General features: G+C 47.0%; 1 protein-coding gene, 1 long non-coding RNA gene and 1 pseudogene across 2 annotated transcripts; 2 read left to right on the top strand and 1 right to left on the bottom strand.

Annotated features, from left to right (window-relative positions):
* The first annotated feature begins 4030 nt into the window (after positions 1–4030).
* On the top strand, positions 4031–7082 carry LOC127319711 (uncharacterized; annotated as a pseudogene).
* A 2956-nt stretch (positions 7083–10038) lies between these two features.
* Positions 10039–10633, bottom strand: LOC139835027 (uncharacterized). Its single transcript, XR_011750730.1, has 2 exons — positions 10357–10633; positions 10039–10176 (listed from the first exon to the last, which is right to left on the bottom strand). It is a non-coding gene; the product is annotated as an uncharacterized lncRNA (long non-coding RNA).
* Positions 10634–16133: 5500 nt separating this feature from the next.
* LOC127319702 (cyclin-B1-2) lies at positions 16134–19247 on the top strand. Its single transcript, XM_051349673.2, has 4 exons — positions 16134–16334; positions 16434–16534; positions 18138–18235; positions 18965–19247. The coding sequence occupies exons 1-4, from the start codon at positions 16209–16211 to the stop codon at positions 19063–19065; spliced, it is 426 nt and encodes a 141-aa protein (XP_051205633.1). The 5' UTR covers positions 16134–16208; the 3' UTR covers positions 19066–19247.
* Positions 19248–19885: the final 638 nt, after the last annotated feature.

The following is a 19885-nucleotide window of genomic DNA, read 5'->3' as shown; positions in this document are numbered from 1 at the left end:
GGCTATTTAATGTGGACTGGAGGGGATCTGTCCCTCCACTCCAGTCCCCACTGCGCAACCGCCGCCATGGCCCCGAAGCGACGGTTCGCTCCCGGAGCCAACGACGACGAGGCCAGCAGCAGCCGGCGACGCTGCGGACCGGCGGGAACCGCGGCGCCCTCCACATCGGAGAGGCCGCCCGCGGAGGCGCGGCATTTCCGCCACCGGCTTCGCTGCTGCTGCTGCTGAATGTACTAGGACGTCGCCTAGAGGGGGGGGGGGGGTGAATAGGCGGTGTATAAAAACTTCTACTTGAGAGCTAAACTAGGCGGAATAAAACTACACATGTGTTTACTAGTTTAGCTCAAGGTCTATCAACTAGGGGTTTACCTAAGAGCACCAACAACCTATGCTAGCATGATGAGCACAATGTGATAACAAGCTAAGTATAGCACATCAAGCAAGATAGATATAACAAGGTAAAGCGCATAGGTTAAGGAGCTCGGGTTGAGAAGTAACCGGTGCACGAGGAGACGACGATGTATCCCGAAGTTCACACACTAAGGTGCTACGTCTCCGTCTGGAGCGGTGTGGAGGCACGAGGCACTCCAATGAGCCACTAGGGCCACCGTATTCTCCTCGAGCCTTTCCACCAAAGGAAAGCCTCGATCCACTAAGGGACACTTGAGGGTGGTCACCGAACCCGTACAAGCTTGGGCAAACACCCAAGTATCACACTTGAGGCAACTCCACAACAAGGAGGCTCTCAAGTACACGGCCACAAGAGGCAACACACACCACCAAGGAAACACACTCCACCAAGGATGCTAATGCGCCACAAGAGGCTAACACACTCCACCAAGGAAACACACTCCACCAAGGATGCTAATGCGCCACAAGAGGCTAACACACTCCACCAAGGAAACGATGCGCCACAAGAGGCTAACACACTCCACAAAGGAAACACGACTACTAAGGCAAGAACACCACTAAGGTAACAAGGCCACTAAGGCAACAACACCACTAAGGTAACATGCCCTCTACGAGATCGAAACCCCGGAGAGAACCCAAACCGATGCACCTAATGCAATGGCTAAGAACACCACTAAGATGCCCAAGTTCTTCTCTCCCAAATTCCAATAAAGCTACACAAGCTATTGGGGGAATAAGGGAGGAAGAACAAATATGTGGAGAAACACCAAATAACTCCAAGACCTAGATCTAGCAAGATCCCCTCACTTGGAGAGGGATTCAATTGGTGAAGCTCTAGATCTAGGTCTCCTCTCTCCTTTCCCCCAAAAATATGCAAGAAATAGTGGGGGGGGATCAAGAGGAGGAAGAAAGAACTCAAGGTCAACAATGGAGGAGAGAGAATGGAGGGGAAGAAGTGGTTGGGTCGGAGGTGGAAGAGAGGTATAAATAGGGGGCCCAAAATATAGCTGTTGGGGCTAAGAAAACGGTCAGATTCGCGCCCGAGCGGTACTACCGCTTTGGTAAGCGGTACTACCGCTCTGGATTCGAAATCCCCACAGAACTTGTCCATGTGGACACAAAGCGGTACTACCGCTCGAGGTACCGCAATGGGCTCCAAACCTTACTGGATCCCAAGCGGTACCGCAGCGGTACCGAAGCGGTACTGTCGTAACACTAGTTACGGTACTTAAGCGGTACCATAGGCGGTACTACCGCTCACAAGCGGTACTACCGCTCTCAAGGTACCGCAAAGGTACCGTAACTTGTTCTGTGGGACTTTTTCAGTGCAATGTAAAATCCATAACTTGAGCTAGGAAACTCGGAATGACATGAAACTAATTTTGCCGGAAAGAGGACGACGAGAGCTATCACTACAAAAATTAAAATATGGAAAAGAGTGAGTGATGATTTTCTCATGGTCATAGAGGTGTAACCTCTCAATATGGTATATCGGGAAAATCATCACCCTCGCACATGCAACATGCGATGCATCCAGAATCCGTTTCCGATGAGCTAGAGCTTGTCATGGAGATGAACACAAGCTCTAACTCATCTCATGGATAAGAACCAAGAACAACCAAGAAACACGATGCAATGCATGCAAGGTTTGAGCTCTCTCCGATGATGCGATCCACTATCCTATCGAGCACAAACCTTAACCTTGCGCGTTCCTCTTGAGTCGGCAAGCTCCGTCTTCATCCTCTTCATCATTGTACATGCCACCGTCTTCCTCCAACATACACGCCACCGTCTTCTTCGATCTTGTACGCACGCCACCGTCTTCATCCATCTTCATCTTCAACATGGTCTTCGTCTCTCTTCGACACCGTCTTCGTCATTGTACTCCATCTTCTCCATCTTGAAACCTTGAGACCACCACATGGCTATGGACCTAAGATAGATTCTCAATGCAACCGTTAGTCCATAGGGATTGCCATCAATTACCAAAACCACACATGGGGGCTCCATGTTCTTTCAGCTGCATCCCAAGCCAGAGTCCTCCGAGGAGGACCCCGACATCGCCGCCGCGCTGCTCAAATCGGCGGCGGATGAGGAAGCGCAATGGCCTCATCTCCAAGAGGCCATTCGCACCTCCGCGATGGAGGAGGAGGCCCGACAGGCGGTCGAGGACGCCGAGGCCTGGGAGCAGTTCGCCCAGGCCCGCCGGGAGGTGGAAGCGCAGCGCCGCCGCGAGGAGCAGCAGCGCCGCCGCGAGGAGGAGGCCAGGCGTCGCGAGGAGGAGGGGAGGCGCCGCGCGGAGCAGGGGAGGCTCCAGCGGGCCAAGCGCCAAGCCTGGCCGGAGAGGGAGGCGCAGCTCCGTGTCGCCGCGGCGGAGCAGCGGCGCGGGCTCCGACCCCCACTCACCCCGGGAGGAGGCCCCGTGGTCTCCGTGGCCGGAGTCCCCGGCGCGGTCGAGCCACAACAGTGCCTCGCCGCCCGGGGACGTCGTCGACGCCGACGCCAACGACGCCCACACGGCCTAGGCGGCGCACCGGCGGCCGCCGCCGCGACCAAACCCTAGCAGGGTTTTTACTTTAAATTTAAGCCATATAGAGGGCTTCTTTTGGTAGTTTAAATTTGCCCAAAATAGGGCATATGTACAGGCCTATGTTTAATGAAATTTTGTTTAGGTTTAAATTTTTCCTTTGTTTTTGATTTTCTTCACATATATGTTGCGTCCGCGTGTTGGGCGCAGCGTGCGATCCAAACGGACACGCGGACGCGGGCCGCTGTCTGGGTGTCCGTTCGACCACCCAAACGGTCTAAAACGGACGGCCCAGCGCGTCCGTTTGGGTCGCTCGGTTGGAATGCCCTTAGAGAGCATTCAGCCGCGGTGCACGCATTCGGTGTTGATGGGCGATTACCCGTTGGTCTATGGTTGTATCTTGTATGGATCATATGGTAGAATTGGGAGTTTCAAGACTGCCACCGCCAAACGTGCATCGTAGAAGGTACCCATCTGGCTACTTGTCGGCATCTAGAATCGGAGCAACAACTCCGGCGGCATGGTGGATGCTGCTGCTCGACCGACGCCGGCCATTTTTGGAAGATACAACATTAAGTTGGTTCTGCCTCCTCTTTTTTTTTTTTTTTTTTTTTTTTAGAACAACGATTTTTTTCTGTCAATTAATAAAGAAAGAAAGGAAGGAAGAAAGAAAGAAACAGAAACTCAATTCGGCACAAAAGACATAAGAGCATATGCTCCTGCCACCGGAATAATATTTTGAAATGTCAAAAAAATTCGAACAAAAATTTCCGCGCTTACGTATCGATATTCTACGTACGTCCATCAAGTTTTGCAAAAAACCAACATTTTTTATGGTTTCTGTGAAAAAGACAAAAAAACGTCACGCACACTGCCTTTTTTTTGCACAAAAATTTGTCTTTTTACACACGACAGTAAAAATGTCGGGTTTTCGTGGAACCACTTTGTGAACGTGTAGAACTTCGAGATATACCTATTAAATTTTATGTCCGAACTTTTCAACATTTTAAAAGTCTATTTAAAATAAAATTTAAAAACCGGGAGCATATGCTCCCGGGTGCCAAAACACTGAAATTTGACGACGAAGGCCCATCTCTGTACAGAGCTCGATTCCCCTTTCTACAGCGCTTGCCGCCGGCGCCGCCACGCCGCCATGCTCCGCCTGCAAAGCTGCATCCTCACCCGTCTCCTCTCATCTCCCGCCACCTCTCCCGTCTCCCCTCTCCACCGACTGCTCTCAGCGGCCGCGCCTGCTGCCTCCCCAAGCCCCTCGTTCGCCGTCGAGGACTACCTCGTCGCCACCTGCGGCCTCACCCGAGCGCAAGCCCTCAAGGCTTCCACCAAGCTCTCCCACCTCATGTCCCCCACCAAGCCCGACGCAGTCCTCGCCTTCCTCGCCGGCCTCGGCCTGTCCAGAGCCGACATCGCCGCCGTGGTCGCCAAGGACCCGAAAGAAGTCCAAATAACCCCCCTAACTATTGGGTTTGGGATGCTAAACCCCCCTAAGTTTAAAATGGGACACTTAACCCCCCTAACTATGCAATACCAGCTAATTGACCCCCTTGCATGATGAGAGTGGTTTAGCTGGGCGGTATTGCTGACGTGGATAGTGGTTTGAGCCATGTTGGCGCTTAATGGTCACAATGGGCCAGCATCCACACGCAACGGGACATCCTGCAGGGGAGTTTGCGCAAGCACGGGCTCCGGGTGTTCGTGGACGCGAGGCGCTCCGGCTGCCTGTTGACGTCGTTACTCAAAACTTGTCGGAGGGGCACCACTGCGGGAGCTGCTTCCTCGGCTGCCTGACGGGCGACAAACGCGGCACGGACACCATGTGGCTCGTCGTCAACGTCCAACACGGCGTGGTGATCCTGGCCGGGGTGCAAGGCCGAGCGCTTCGTACTCGAGAGCAGCCGCGACAAGAACGGGTGGGGCAAGAAGTTCGTCGGCCTAGTGGCTGGCGGATGCATGGCGCTGGAGGCAGCTCGGTGGCGCTGTAGTTGGGGCCTGGGTGGGAGTGGCCGCTCTGTATGCGCGCAAGGGACCCAAGGCGGGCAGGGGCACTGAACTACTGGATCGGCCTGTCACTGCAGAAAAACGAAGGCGGCAGGAGACCGGCGGGGCCGGGGTAATCGGGCGCGCTGGGTGTGGCGCTGGAGCGGCTCGAGCGGACGGCCGATGCTGGTGCTGCGGGCGAGCGCGCGCAGCACAGGGTGGTAGCCTGGTAGGCGGCGTCCTGTCGTGGACCAAGGAAAGCAGGGCACGGCCGGCTGGTTCGATCTGTGCACGGATCAAGGGAACACGACAACGATGGGGAGTTGTGGTGCTGCTCAGTGCGTGAGTGAGGTGATGGATCGCTGTGATTTTGCTGGCTGAAAGCATGGATGCCTTGGTCGGCTGGTCTGGTGATGTAAGGAAAAGAGAAAGGAGGCGGCGGGGAGCACGACGGAAAACAGAGAAGCTCACCCGCGGTAGAAAACAGTGGAGAATTAATCCGGTGATGGCGACCCAAAACAGGAGGCGCGCCCGTGTGCTCGAGATGCTGGAGTGATGGGACGATATGCGGACGCGCTCGTGCGCGGTGCTTGTGCACAACAACCGCGGATGCTCGTACGCCGAGCTTGGCATGGTGGTCATGGCGTGCACGCTCGGGTCTGGGACGGAGATGACATCTGCGAGGCGGAGAAGAAGGGGAGATGGGCGGGAACGAGGCGCTAGCTCACCAGAGGTCCATGGCGAGCCGGCAGTGGCCGGACTGGCCGGAGACAGCCGCGTGGTAAAGTGGAGGTCGACGGTGCGCAAGATAGGGGTTATTTGCTCTGGTCGAGCCGACGCTGGATAAAACCATTGTCCAGGTGGACGAAAACAGCTAACAAAACCACCATCACTAGCTGGAGGGGGCAATTTGCCTGGTATTTCATACATAGGGGGGTTAAGTGCCCCAATCCAAACTTAGGGGGGTTTAGCATCCCAAACCCAATAGTTAGGGGGGTTATCTAGACTTCTTTCCCAAGGACCCCAAGTTCCTCTGCGCCAGCGTAGACAGAACGCTGGCCTCTACCCTTATCGACCTCACCGGAATCGGCCTCTCACATACTCAGATCGCGCGCCTCGTCTCGCTCGCCCCCTTCAGCTTCCGCACCAGATCCATCGGCTCCAACCTACCCTACTGCCTGCACCTTTTCGGCTCCTACCAGAACCTCAGCCGAGCGTTGAAGTTCGGCTCCGATCTCCTCAGAAGAAGCCTCCAGAAGGTGGTCAAGCCCAATGTTGCGTTCCTGCACGAGTGCGGGATAGATGCTATTGGCATTGCCTCGCTGTGCCTCGCTGTGCCATGGCTACTTGGCACCAAACCAGAGCAAGTCCGGGCCATGGCGGTGCGCGCTGAAGCTGTAGGTGTGCCCCGCGGCTCTCGGATGTTCAGGCTTGCGCTGCAGGCTGTCGCGTTCCGCAGCGAGGAGACGATTGCTGTCAAATTGGAGCAACTGAAGACCGCGTTCAGGTGGTCCGATGCTGAGGTAGGCACCGCTGTTGCCAATGCTGCTCACAATGTCCAAGGACACGATGCGGAGCAAATCGGAATTCCTTATCTCTGAGGTGGGGCTGGAACCGGACTACATTGCTCGTCGGCCCGCAATGCTCAGTCTTAGCCTCAAGGGCCGGCTCAGGCCCCGGTACTACACTGTAAAGTTTCTCAAGGATAATGGATTGCTAGACTGCAAGCGGGATTACTTCAGTACATTTGTGGCGAGCGAGAAGGTATTTCTGGAGAAATTCATTTACCGTCACAAGGATGCTGCCCCACACCTCGCTCAAGACTATGCGGCCGCTTGCAGAGGAGAAGGGCCGACTAACTTCAGATTTACATGAACCCAGAACGGGCTATCAAAGTTGGTAGTGGTGAATGCCACAACAAAGTTTCCTCCCTGAGCAGTAAGCTGGTAATTCCTGTTTGGGTGTTCTTTGCCTAACATTGATGTCTCATTCGGTACGGTAGAGAAGAAAGTGTATTTGGGGTTTCAGACTTCCGCTTAAGATCACGGAAATCTGATGTATGAATGGACCAATTCTCTGTTATAACCATGACTTCTCCATAAAATATTAGTGTGATTTACTTTCATGCTGAATTTTATCTAGCATGTTCCATCTTCTTCTTTTTCTATCATATTTCAGTTAGTAGTAAAATTGCAGTTCACTGTTTAATAATTGAATCATGCTTCGAAGTTTATTCCTCTTGGTTATATGTATTTTTTCATGTTTTGATTTCCTTTCGCTTGTTCTTCTAAGATTATCTTTGTTTCTAAATCTTGTAGCTGACCTTACTTTTGCTGGAAAACTTATTAAGTTTCGAAATGTAACCTATATCTATATGAGACTAAAACATTATCAAAGATGAACTAGTCTTTCATTTACATCTGTCGTTAATCATCAGAAACCAATGGATATGGCGTGAATTAATCATATCATATCTTCCTACCATTCAGTTCTTGCATATGTGAAACTGTATCTGTTCAGAAAACTACATATGACAACAACTTTTCACGTGGGACTAAACTTAGCACCCACCCCTTGCCACTCATGTGCAGCCGCCAACATGAGCTGAACCTGGTGGGCTGCCAATGAATGTTCCAGGAGATATATAAAGGCTCAAACTAGTAGGTGCATTCTGCCAGCAAAATTAAATCTCAAGTCCCCTCCCATGTCGTGAAAGATATGTGCAATTATAGGACAGAGTATGATTCATTGTAAAACTGCTGATTCTTTCCTATTCCTTTTTCCAAGAGACAATGTTCTGCAAATATTTTGTTCTCAACCGTAGCAGCAGTTAAGCATTCTCATATTTTAGATGTTGGAAATAAACTGAATAGATAAAGGGAACATAATTCAAGTCTACTTGAGCTGGCTGTCTTTTATTGTATTGCTATTGTATCACCTTAGGTGCAATGTTAGATTGGAAAATCACCATTCTCTGTAGAGAAACTGATTTTTTTTTTCTGTAAGGAAAATGCCATTCTTTTTAAAAAATGATGCTAATGGTGTAGAGCTACTAGAGCATGAAAGATTATTTCCTTTCTTTCATGTTCATCACTTGTACGACTGCCTTGGGTTTTGTACACAGGAAAATCACACATCTTCCATTTGAGACTGACGAACGACATGATAGTAGATTATGAAGTAGCTATTGCTGCATCTTCACCAAGTACTAATCTAAATATACTACTCCCTCCGGTCTTTTTTAATTGACTCAAATTTAGTACAAAATTGTACTAAATCCGAGTCAATTAAAAGAGACCGGAGGGAGTAGATGTGAGGTTGTAGGAGGTAAGCCTACTGCATTTTGTTTGACTCAGCTCCCAATTTTACTAGTCTTATTTGTGCAGCTGAAACTCCGCCCAGATTCTAGCCAATTCCTATATATCAGTACGCATATGGATAGAGTAGACTATTTGCACGTGGATAACCATCACTTCAGTTGCTAGCTACAGTTTGTGTTCTTAACAATATAGTAGCTGACATTTCGTATCATTCCGATTTCAAATACCCATTTTTAGTAGCTGGCATGGATCAGCAAAAAACATACTGATTGGTAAAACTCCTCACACTCCATATGTTGCTCCCAGTGGCTGTCGACCGCTGGCTTCATTTGAATTCCTGTGTCAATTTGAACTATAGTACTCAGCATAAATTATAGTATATGGAATGTGTATACAAGTGATGCCCACATCAGATGTGTAATACATAATCGGTTTGTAGGTACAACAGTAAACGATGGGATATTATTACTTGAGTATTGTCCTTTGTTATGTGATTTGTTTGTATAGTGCATTCAAAACCATTTAGTTCCACCTTTTTTTTTCTGAATAAATCGAATTGTTTCCTTTGCAGGTACTGTGAGGATCAGAAAGGACATTTACATTGCATCATACCGCGAGAAGTTGTGCCAATCTGAGGAGGCTTCAGGATGCTGCTAAGCAGGTGGATGGCGAAGCATGCAGTGTCATATCTATCTGTCCATGCATTTCTGCATGATCTCGCTTTTATATGATTTCTGAAGCTCAAAGCCTATGATTGTCTACTAGCTTTGCTTTGGTGATGGACCTCCAGTAAGTTCCTGTTTCCTCGCACTTATATGGCTTCAGTTTGGTAAGCAAACTGATATATACTGCTAGCCAAGTATGATGAATCATGTCGTAGAACATGAAAGGCGCAAATAGCATAAATGAAGTTATGTACCACCATTCCTTAATTCATTTGTCCTTATCTTGTTTTTCTGTTATGTAATGTAGACTAACTGTTCTTATGGCCTTGATGTCCGAAGTGTTAGTTCCAACAAAATTTGGTCCTGTGATTATATATAGGCACATTCATGGATAGGGCGCCACCAAGTAGCAGATGACAAACAGGTACAATCTCCAGCAGGATCGGCAGCAGCGGCACATGCCTCGAATGATTTTTCTGTAGAAGGCATGGCGCTTTGCCAGGGCTCTTCTTGCTCTAGCTGCTTCAGCCAGATGCAACCGGTTAGTAGTCGGTAAATGTGATGGCATGGTGGTCATTGATATTATGATGAATGTAGGTTTCTCTGCTGGAGCTGCTATGTCAGCGTTTGATGATTTGCTTCCAACTGCTACAGATTTTATTGAGATTGTTTCTGAACATTGTCCAGTTGAGGTCATAATAAGGTTGTTCATTCACATGTTTTCTAGCTCACACCTCGATCTTGGCAAGTGTGACCATACAAACCGACGAGCATAACAATGAACTAACGTCTTCTCTGCCGCCTACGATAAAGTGAAACAATTTTTGAATGTTAGATAAGGTTACAGCGAGTATGACTGGAGAGACACCCTACTCGCTGGATCAATCAAGTTGGATTTAAGTTTTAAGAAGAAGACAACAACATATTTTACCAATCCGTCCACAAATATAAAAGAAGACGCCAAGATTTATATTTAACCAAGGAGTAACAGTGTCATGAATTACGTGGCTCAAAACTGAAGTCATCGGATCTGTATTTAGAAATGACTTCGGGTTTGAATCTATTGCCGCACAAATAATTGTTGGAAAGAGTTAAACGTTGGCAAATTCATGCTGTCTCATGTGTACACCATCTTGAATCTCATATGTGGGTAGAACTTGGAAATTCCGTACCTTAACAAAACTGATGTTACCTCTAGTGGTACCATGTATAGTGGCAGCATCATGCAAGCAAACAGATACTATAACGAGAGAACTGCCTATAGAAAATATAAAACCCTAATATTTTGTTGTATTGATCCGGACCCTGGTGAGGGGTTTATATAGGAGTACAAAGGGAGGTTATTGGAGTACAAGACAAGTTGTGCTAAGTTTAAACCGACTATATCTCTAACTCTAGAATACTCCAATATCTCTACGTATTATACTTCTAACACTGCCAACCATACATACCAAAAAAATAAAATACATCAGTCCGTTTCCGTGAGCACACACACCGCAAAAAGTCATCTGGTGCTAGTGACGAATCTGTGCAGCAGAAGCACATTTACAGGTCTGCAAGAGCAACAAAACTTATTGTTTTTTTCCATTCCTTCGGCGATTTTTTTTTCTGGGAAAGATAAGCAAGTGGCTTGCACTTCATCTTCCTCAGGATTAAAAAAAGGTGTGCCCCTTGATGCTGTTAGATAGGGACGCCATAATTCACAATCTTCGTGAGGTCAGGGGGCGGATGGGAGGCTCGACCAAGAAAAACCCAATTTTATGATTTTATCTGCCTAGATATACAATAGAATTACTTGATGTTATCACTATCTCCCCAAGCAAGATTCTAAGAGCCACGAGTAGACAATTAGACACTTATTATCATCAACAATGCTACACCTACGGACACCTCTTATGGAATCAACCTACGGACTCACATCACGTAGGCAAAACATGAGATCGTGATCGGCTTTTTTAGGAGTGAATTCCAAACAGAACCAACCACATACGTACACATCAGTCCATAAAGATCGTGTATGCCCAGCACGTCCGTAACTCTAGCATTATTGTATTGTCACATTGACCTATGCACCGCATGCGTATTTGCATCATCAATCCTCAGGATTAAAACAATTCTGTTTTTTCATAGAGATGTCCACTACTACCCTTGTGATTGTGGAAGACACATACAGGCTCTCTCACGTGAAACAAGACAATGACTTTCCGTGATAAACACAATGGACTGAACAAGACAATGCATGCAAATGCAGAATAATACTAGCTTCAATTCGAAAGTCAGCGAGGGCAGAGGCAACGAAAAGTAGCATCGCATCGCCATCTCGATCTCTTCTAGAGTGAAAATAGGTCAGCTCCATCTATCAGACGTAGCATCTCACCGTTAGAGCATCACTAGTAGTACCCCCAAACCCTTAAATCCTCAAACCAGTCTAAGGGTTGAGAATTGACATTTTTTAGCACTTATAAGGGTCGAAAAATAGGGGCAAATACTAGAACCCTCAAACCCGTAAAAAACGGTTATTTCCCACAGTGGCGGAATAGGGGTTGGGGTTGTTTCCCCTCTCCAACCCTCACTTTTAAAGGTTGGGAGGGCAACCTGGGGTCCAACCCTCAAAATTATTTAGGGGTTTAGGAGTTTAGGGGTTCTAATCTTTGCGTTTTTTTCATTTCAACCCGTAGAAAAACGGTTATTTATGAGGGTCTGAGGATTTAAGGGTACTACTAGTGATGCTCTTACTATCTATACTCTACTACCGAAAAAGCAAACCAGAAAACAGAGCCAAAGCACGCAGCTTTGGAATATATGTAGCCTTTCACTGTTGTGAAAGAAATTCCCAAAATTCTGCCCCAGCTTTCCCTTCAGCTTCCTTTACGACAGTTGCTGTTACTGTTGAGTGTTGAGGAAAGCCAGTTGCCATGTTTCCTTTGCTCCCCAATCATTAGTCTACGACTCTACGGAGCCTGGATGCCTCATAAGCTGTAGCGTATACATGCCAGGCTGCAAGCATCGATCGCCTGGCAACTGCCTCCGTCAAACAAGTTGATCGAGAGCCGAGACGACAGGCCATCCGCACCCGGAGGTTTCCATAATTCCATTGAAAGTTTAAACGATGGGTGCGTACAGCTCTGAATGTATATATAGATCCTACCAAGGATCGTTTCATCCAAAACAGAAGATCCGTCGAGATTTTGCTGCCTACCTATACAGCTGGTGCAATTCTAATCGATCGCTAGGAAAACTGCACGTTGAGATTGTTTATTTTACAGGGCTATTAAATAAAAGCGTTTCAACTGGAAAGTAGATCAGCAGCTGCCTAGCTGCTAGCTAGAGATCGAATCAGCTTTAAGCGGACTGTGATGCGTGAGTGCGAGAGGACGATATCCCATGAACTAATAGAGTTTCTTATCTTGCTCTAGATATCAGCAGTATTTTGCAAGCACAACATGTTCTAGGAACCTGGCCATTAGTAGTAACATCTGCTCTAATATGCAAAGACATATGATCATCAATGCGTGTCTCCCAACTATTTGAAGGCAAAAGAAGAAGGATATCCACTACGGGAAAATCAGGCGCTGCCGTGCAGCCTTTCATTGCCGTGAGGCAATGCACGGCAAAGATTTCTTTGCCGTGCGGCGCGAGAGGGACGCACGGCAAAGAGGTAAAGCACGGCAAAGTTTTATGGTGGCGCACGGCAAAGTATCGACGCACGGCAAAGTTAGAAGTGCCTCACGGCAACGCGTTAGCGCACGACAAAGCCCTCCAGAAGCGCACGGCAAAGAAGCGAGGACGGCAAAGATCCTCCACACCGCACGGCAAAGAAAGGATGCACGGTAAAGGGCCTGGACGTTGCCGTGCTGCTCCCTTTGCCGTGAGGCCAGGAATGGTGCACGGCAAAGTCTCCTTTGCCGTGCGTTCCATTCTTTGCCGTGCGCCAACAACCATTTTATTTGTTTTTCTAATTATTTTATTTCATCTAATACTTATATTTATTTTGTTAATTAGTTTTTCTTTTTGATGACTATTTATTAGACAATGTGCAATACAAAATTACTCTCCATGTTCATCCCCCATATATATCAGGGTTCCGGTGCTCCGGCGGTCGTCCCCCTCCTTCCCGCAAAAACAGCGGGACGTCGGGTCTACCCCCGTAGATTTCTCCGCGCGAGGGTGCACAATGTACTTTTTCATTCTTTTAGGTTTGTTAGGGTTAGGTTTTAGGTCCAGTTGCAAGTTTTGGTGGCATTCCGGTGCTCCGGGGGTCATTCCCCCCTAAAAACGGCTGTCTGTGAGCCCCGGATGGTCTTCCCCTAGATTTCTCCGCGCGAGGTTCCACCAATATACCTTTTCATAGGTTTAGGTTTGTTTAGTCCATGGACATATGGAAAACCATGTGTGGCACCCTTTGGCACAGTCTAGCCCCCGATATACCCGCGGCGGGACACTTCACCGTACACGTCCAGGTATCTGTTAAGTGTTATCGCCCGAAGTTGAGGAATGTCAGACCGGGGATCCATGTCATGCACCATTTGGTGAATCACACCTTGCACCACACTTTGACACATAGCATAGGCCCATAGAAAAAATCAGGCTCTTTGCCGTGTGTGTGCACACGGCAAAGGACTTTTGGTCACTTTGCCGTGTGCACACGCACGGCAAAGGGGCCACGTGGCGCAAGCCTGTGCTCCTGGGAGCTCCTGGAGGGTCTGCTGGCAAGGCCTTTGCCGTGCGGGCTGGCCTGCTGCCGCACGGCAAAGCCAGCTTCACGGCACAGAGTTCGCGCACGGCAATGTTGCCACACACGGCAAAGGAAGCGCCGCACGGCAACGCTACCGCGCACGACAAAGGTGAGGACGCACGGCAAAGCTCTGCCGCACGGCAAAGAATCGCACACACGGCAGAGACTAGGACGCACGGCAATGGTCTTTGCCGTGCAGATCGGCAACGCGCACGGCAACGTTGGCTTTGCCGGCGCTTTCTTTGCCGGACAGCCTTTGCCGTGCGTGCACGCACGGCAAAACCTTTGCCGTGCGTATAGCGGCCTTTGCCGTGCAAAGTGCCGCACGACAACGTCTTGTTTTCCCGTAGTGATCACTGCAAAGTCGCGAACCAGCGTTCGGATGTAAAGAGGCAAAATGAAAGTCATTTTCATCAAAGACAACGTCTCTACAGATATAAACTCACAAGTTTTAGCATCTAGGAATTTGACTCTTTTATGATGAGGAATATAGCCAATGAACACACACTTGGTGGAAGAAAAGCAAGTTTTTAACGGCTTGGAGGTATTTTTCGTAGTTGCAACCTCATTTGCAACTAAAAAAAATCTCAGTTGCAACCCAACTTTCAACTCAAGTCCACGAATCACGATGCAAATCCGATGTTGCAGGAGTCTACTAAGCGCTAGCTTAGTTTTCAGTCTAATGAGAACTAACAATTCCTAATGTTAAAACTATTCATAATGTTAAAACTGGTCCAAATTTTACCAAAACCATTTAATTTTTCAGAAAATTATCAAATACCAGTAAATATCGGCATGTGTTCTTATACCGGTAGGGTGCCGGAGGTTTCTGGCGAGACCTTGGAAATATCGGCAGAGGAAAAATACCGATGTCGTAAGTGGGATCCCGACGAAATCCCACTTGTAGTTCATTTTGCAAATTTTAGTTTAAATTTTGGAGATAAATTTTGTGATAGAAAAAAAAGAACTATAAGAGCATCTCCACTTGGCTCCTCAAATGGCTTTGGGGCATGGGAGCAAAAAAACCTGGCCCTGTCGACCTCCCAAAGTTAGTTATTGGCCGGAAAAGGTCGTTTTGACATCCGGCGCTCTGAGGCCACACCCAATATGGGTGTGTGTGTGTGGGGGGGGGGGGGGGGGGTGGGGGGCAACCGGGGGTGCCAGATGAAGCTAAAAGAGGCGTGGGCCAGCGTTGTTGGTGAGAGAGGGGCAAAACCCTATTTCACCCCTTTCATGCCCACCCTCGCCAACACCTCCCCTCCCCGCCTCCACCGCTTCTCACTGTCGAAAAGGCAGGGCCGCTAAGCAAACACACCCCGCACCCACCTCGCTACCCACCGGCCGTAGATCCTCCGTCGTAGTCTTTCAATGTGTTATCCAAGCTTGTTGAAGGTCATTCTCCTTCGGTGAACTACTTGATCAATAGCCTCAAGTACACCAAGGGATAATACCTAGTGGATGAGATCCATCCAAGATAGTCAACATTTGTGAAGACAATCTCAGGCCCTACTCTGAAGAAAAAAAGCTTCGTTTGCTCAGTGCGATGAGGCTTGCAGGAAGAATGTTGAGCGGGTATTTGGTGTGCTCCAAGCTCAATTTTCTATTGTCCGGTTTCCAGCTCTTACATGGTTGAAAGATCAGATGATGGATGTGATGACCGCCTGCGTGATATTGCACACATGATTATTGAGGGTGAGCGGGAAACATCTAGTACTTCAACCATGGCACCGATAGGGTCCTCCTGCGGAAGTTTGTGGTCAGCTGCCACCTGCGTTAGTTGCCTTCCTTACCATGCGTCAGGAAATCCGAGACACAACTACTCATCACCAACTGCAAGACGATCTGGTGGGTCATATGTGGATGCTCAAAGGAGGGGCCTAGTTTTATGTGATTCATACCTTCGTAAATTATTTATGAGCTTGTTTTATTATGTAAACTATGATTTTTATTTTATTAATGTGAGTCCGTTAGTGGACAGGAACATATCAATCTCAATGTGATTTGCTAACAAATGGTTTGCACGTAAATTATCACACCATAAGCAAGGTTTGTCCTTTATTTGAACACCAAGGTCATCAAGTAAAGCTTCAATCATATTACTTCAGCTACAACATCAACCAAGGCTTTGTATTTAGCTTCAGTGTTTGATCGAGACAGTGTAACTTGTTTTTCTTGATCTCAATATCCTCAATACAATCTGCCCAATCTGCATCTAAAAAAACACTAAGGAAAATAGAGGATGACTTCTGAAAGGTAAGGCCAACCTTCATAGTGACTTGAACATATCTCAACATTCTTTTGGTAGCTGTCCAATAAGCAGCTGCTGGAGTATGTAAGACCTTATTAACAGAAAATGATATCATCAACATGAATAAAGGAGGTTGTTTTAAAAAACAGCGAGTAGCAGTAGCTGTTGGGCCGGCCCAACGAGAGGACGACGACTCGGACACAACTAAAATCCTAGAAGACGAGCCCCACCTCGCAAGAGCCAGTACCGCAAGCCCCACCCTTTCTTCTTCACAAAGTAAGAAATCCGAACAGAGGAAAAAGCGGCGATGGCGAACGGCGGGATGGCGAAGAAGGGGTTCGGCGAGAGCCACGACGTGCTCCGCTTCGGCGTCAACGACAGCGTCAGGGGCGACCTCGCGCCGCCGCACCCGCTCCAGGCCACCATCCAATCGGTAACCGCCGCCCTCCCCCCTCCCTCTCCGATCTACCCCCGTTCGTTTTTTCGTCAAACCGTAGCGCTGAAAAATCCGTGTTGACGGGCGCGCGCGCAGGAGAGCAAGTTCTGGGACGACAAGAAGAAGTTCGGGACGGAGTCCATCTACGGATCCGCCTTCAACATCCGCAAGGATCTCGACGCCCAAATCCTCTCCAGGTAGTGCTTCGCTCGTCGCCCCTCCTTCCCCCTCCCCTCCCCTCCTTTCCCCCCTCCCGGAAAGTTATATTGGCATAAACGGGCTTGTACTGATTAGAACTTGGAGCGATGTAATCAGGATGTGGTCTGGCTGCAACACCACTTTTGAACTGTCAGAACTTATCTAGTTATCTAAAAAAATGTATAGTCAGTACTGCATCGGTAGACCAATTATAACGTTCTCAGAAAGTTCAGTAGCTCAAGTAAACAATTAATTTGGGGTTTAATCAAGAATATTTTGCATAACTAGGAACCCATGTCCTAGTACTGAAAAAAGGGAATAGATTAGACCAAAGTTACCTTAGTTTTGAAGCTAATTTTTTTTATCCGTACAAGCTCCACAAAGGATGGTTATCATTAGCTCTGTTTTGCACTAGTAGTAAGTACTTACTACTCCGTTCCATATTAGTTGTTGCTGATTTAGTACAGAGTTGTAATCAGGATGTGGTCTGGCTGCAACACCACTTCCTGAACTCTCAGAACTTACTTATCTAATTATCTAAAAAATGTCTAGTCAGTACTGCATCCGTAGACCAATTAGAACGTTCGCCGCAAGTTAATTTGGGGCTTAATCAAGAGTATTTCGGATAACTAAAAACTCATGTCCTAATACTGAAAAAGGAATAGATTAGGCAGAAGTTACCTTAGTTTTGCAGCTAGTTTTTTTATCTGTACAAGCTCGACAAAGGATGGTTATCATTAGCTCTGTTTTGCACTAGTAGTAAGTACTTACTACTCCGTTCCATATTAGTTGTTGCTGATTTAGTACAGAGTTGTAATCAGGATGTGGGTCTGGCAGCAACACCACTTACTGAACTCTCAGAACTTACTTATCTAATAAAATGTCTAGTCAGTACTGCATCCGTAGACAAATTAGAACGTTCTAAGCAAGTTCATTTGGGGCTTGATCAAGAGTATTTCGATAACTAGAAACTCATGTCCTACTATTGAAAAAAAGGAATAGATTAGACAGAAGTTACCTTAGTTTTGCAGCTAGTTTTTTTTTTTTATCCTTACAAGCTCGAGAAAGGATGGTTATCATTAGCTCTGTTTTGTAAATAGTTTGTTTGCACTACGTTGTTATTTTCCTTGCACCATATAAGTACTTACTACTAGGCACTCCATTTGTTCTTGTGCTGCACGGTTGCTTGTACCGAAAATTGTATGCTTGCTCATGTCAGTGGATTATTTCAGTCTATGACTGTTGCATACAACAGTATTCAAGATACCTGGTTGACTGTATCTAAATTTCAAGAGCATTTTCATACATAAAATCCAACGGCTGCTACCCTACGATAATATTTAAGATACAGTTTGGGGTTACTTGGAATGCCTTGATCTCTTGCTCTATTTTAATGCACAAGCATATCTTGAGGTTTTTCTTATTCAAATTTTCCCGTGACAAACAATAAGTACAACAATTCAAAGACAAAGGCTAAGGATGCACTTATCTTATTTTGACCTTTCTTTTGAATACCCTGAGCACTTGTCTCCAATTTTTTTTGGAAGTTTAAATAGGTGATGTGCTAAAAAATGTTTGTCTGATGGAATTATTTATTGCCAGGTTCCAAAGGCCCCCAGGTGCATTACCATCATCTTTGCTAGGATATGAGGCAATGACAGGTTCCTTGGATGATTTCGGATTTGAAGATTATCTTAACAGTAAGGACCGTTATCCTTTTGTTCTCTATCAATCCTCTTACCTGCTGTTCCACTGTTTTGTGCAAGTATTTTTGCAAGAACTTGCTAGTATATGAACTGCTTTGGCCGAGTTAGGGACGACTGTTATCTCTAAACTCTCTCTAGCTTTATATTGGGAGTAGTTTTTTTGCTCACAGTCGAATGCACCCGAGCAATTCTTTGTAACCTGATGTTATCTTTGAAGGACTTATTTCTAGAAAATCAAGATTTGCCTGTAGTCTAGAGTTTTTCTTTTTCTTTGACAGGCAAGTAGTATAAAGTTTGTGCTGTAGGATATACCCAGAGGTGATGGTAACCATATATTATGAAATGCAAATGTATCTACATGGTAAGTAGCTAATGGTACTCAAATGGTTTCTAAAGGAATCTATTTAACAATAAAAAGCCATGTTTCACAATTTTGTCGTTTCAGGTGATCTAAGCTTGTGCCCTGAAGTTTAACCAACTCACATCGTGTCATATGTGCTTATACCACTATAAATTATGCTTTACCTTTGTTGCTTCACTTCTGTCGCCCCGATGTTTAACTAGCTTGCTTAGGCGCATGCTGTCATGTGTGCTTATACCACTATGAATTCTGCTTTAGCTTTCTGCTTCACTTTTATCGCTGCAATTGTAACTAACTCTTTTCTACATTGCTAGAAATGTCTTATCCATTAATATATTCTTGATTCCTTCGTTACTTTGCAGTGCCCCAAGACTCTGATAGCCTCCGTATACCGGACATGCACCATGGGATGGAGGTTCGCCTTGGCCTGTCGAAGGGACCTGTCTGCCCTAGTTTCAATTGATTTCACCCATGTATGTGATACGTTGTGCTCCTTGTCCATCATCTGTACTGGTCGTTAATAATGCGTTCTTGATTTCCTTCTTTCATAATGCGCTCCGTTGAACAGATGAATCAACCCGTGTACAATTAGGTGAATGTATCTCATTGTCATCTTGGCCCGATATAGTTCTGATGTTTGTTGTCTGTCCTAGGGTTGGTCCCTGTTACATGTCTACTACATCCTACATCCGCAGCGGCTGGAAGTGTGTTTTACTGTCTGACCTAACATTCTAGTAGCTATAGGAGTGCAAATCCTGCCTTCCTGTTTTCAACCCAACATCCGCACTGTGCAGTGTTAAGCTCTGTAGTACTCCACCCGTTTCGAACTATCAGATGTTTTAGAGGAGTATTTGAATGTGGACTGAAATGAGTGAACACACTGTAAACATGTCTAAAGTCTCTAGATACATATTATTCAGGAAAGTTGTACATCCCCATTGCCATGACCATCAGGTCATTACCGTGCATGTTTTGTGGTCAATGGCTACTGGTGAATAGGCGCGCAGTTCCCATCAGCTCACTCTGCGTGTCTGCGCAATGCATGTGTACTGCTACTCTGCTAGCAAGCTGTGTTTCCTATTGAGATTGATTTCGTGTCGTAGTGTGTTCGATCGAGCTGTTGTTGATTGATTCGGTGGCTGTCGGTCAGCGGAATGGGCCCAGTTTTAATAGGTACTATGCCCTGTAAGCGATCATGTTTTGCCTACCATAATGTACCGAGGATTAGGAACGAGGAACGAGGTAATTCGTGATATGCTAGGGGTGGCACCGATCGATGAGAA

This window comes from Lolium perenne, chromosome 1, assembly GCF_019359855.2.
Source record: "Lolium perenne isolate Kyuss_39 chromosome 1, Kyuss_2.0, whole genome shotgun sequence".
NCBI classification, from domain to species: Eukaryota; Viridiplantae; Streptophyta; class Magnoliopsida; order Poales; family Poaceae; genus Lolium; species Lolium perenne.
The sequence above is the reverse complement of the archived record's forward strand: the minus strand, read 5'-3'. Positions and strand labels throughout refer to the sequence as shown.

Coding starts and splice junctions, on each gene's coding strand:
- LOC127319702 (XM_051349673.2), top strand. CDS start 16,209: ATGGCGAACGGCGGGATGGCGAAGAAGGGGTTCGGCGAGAGCCACGAC. Junction 16,535..18,137: donor GACGCCCAAATCCTCTCCAG/GTAGTGCTTCGC, acceptor ATTTATTGCCAG/GTTCCAAAGGCCCCCAGGTG. Junction 18,236..18,964: donor ATTTGAAGATTATCTTAACA/GTAAGGACCGTT, acceptor GTTACTTTGCAG/TGCCCCAAGACTCTGATAGC.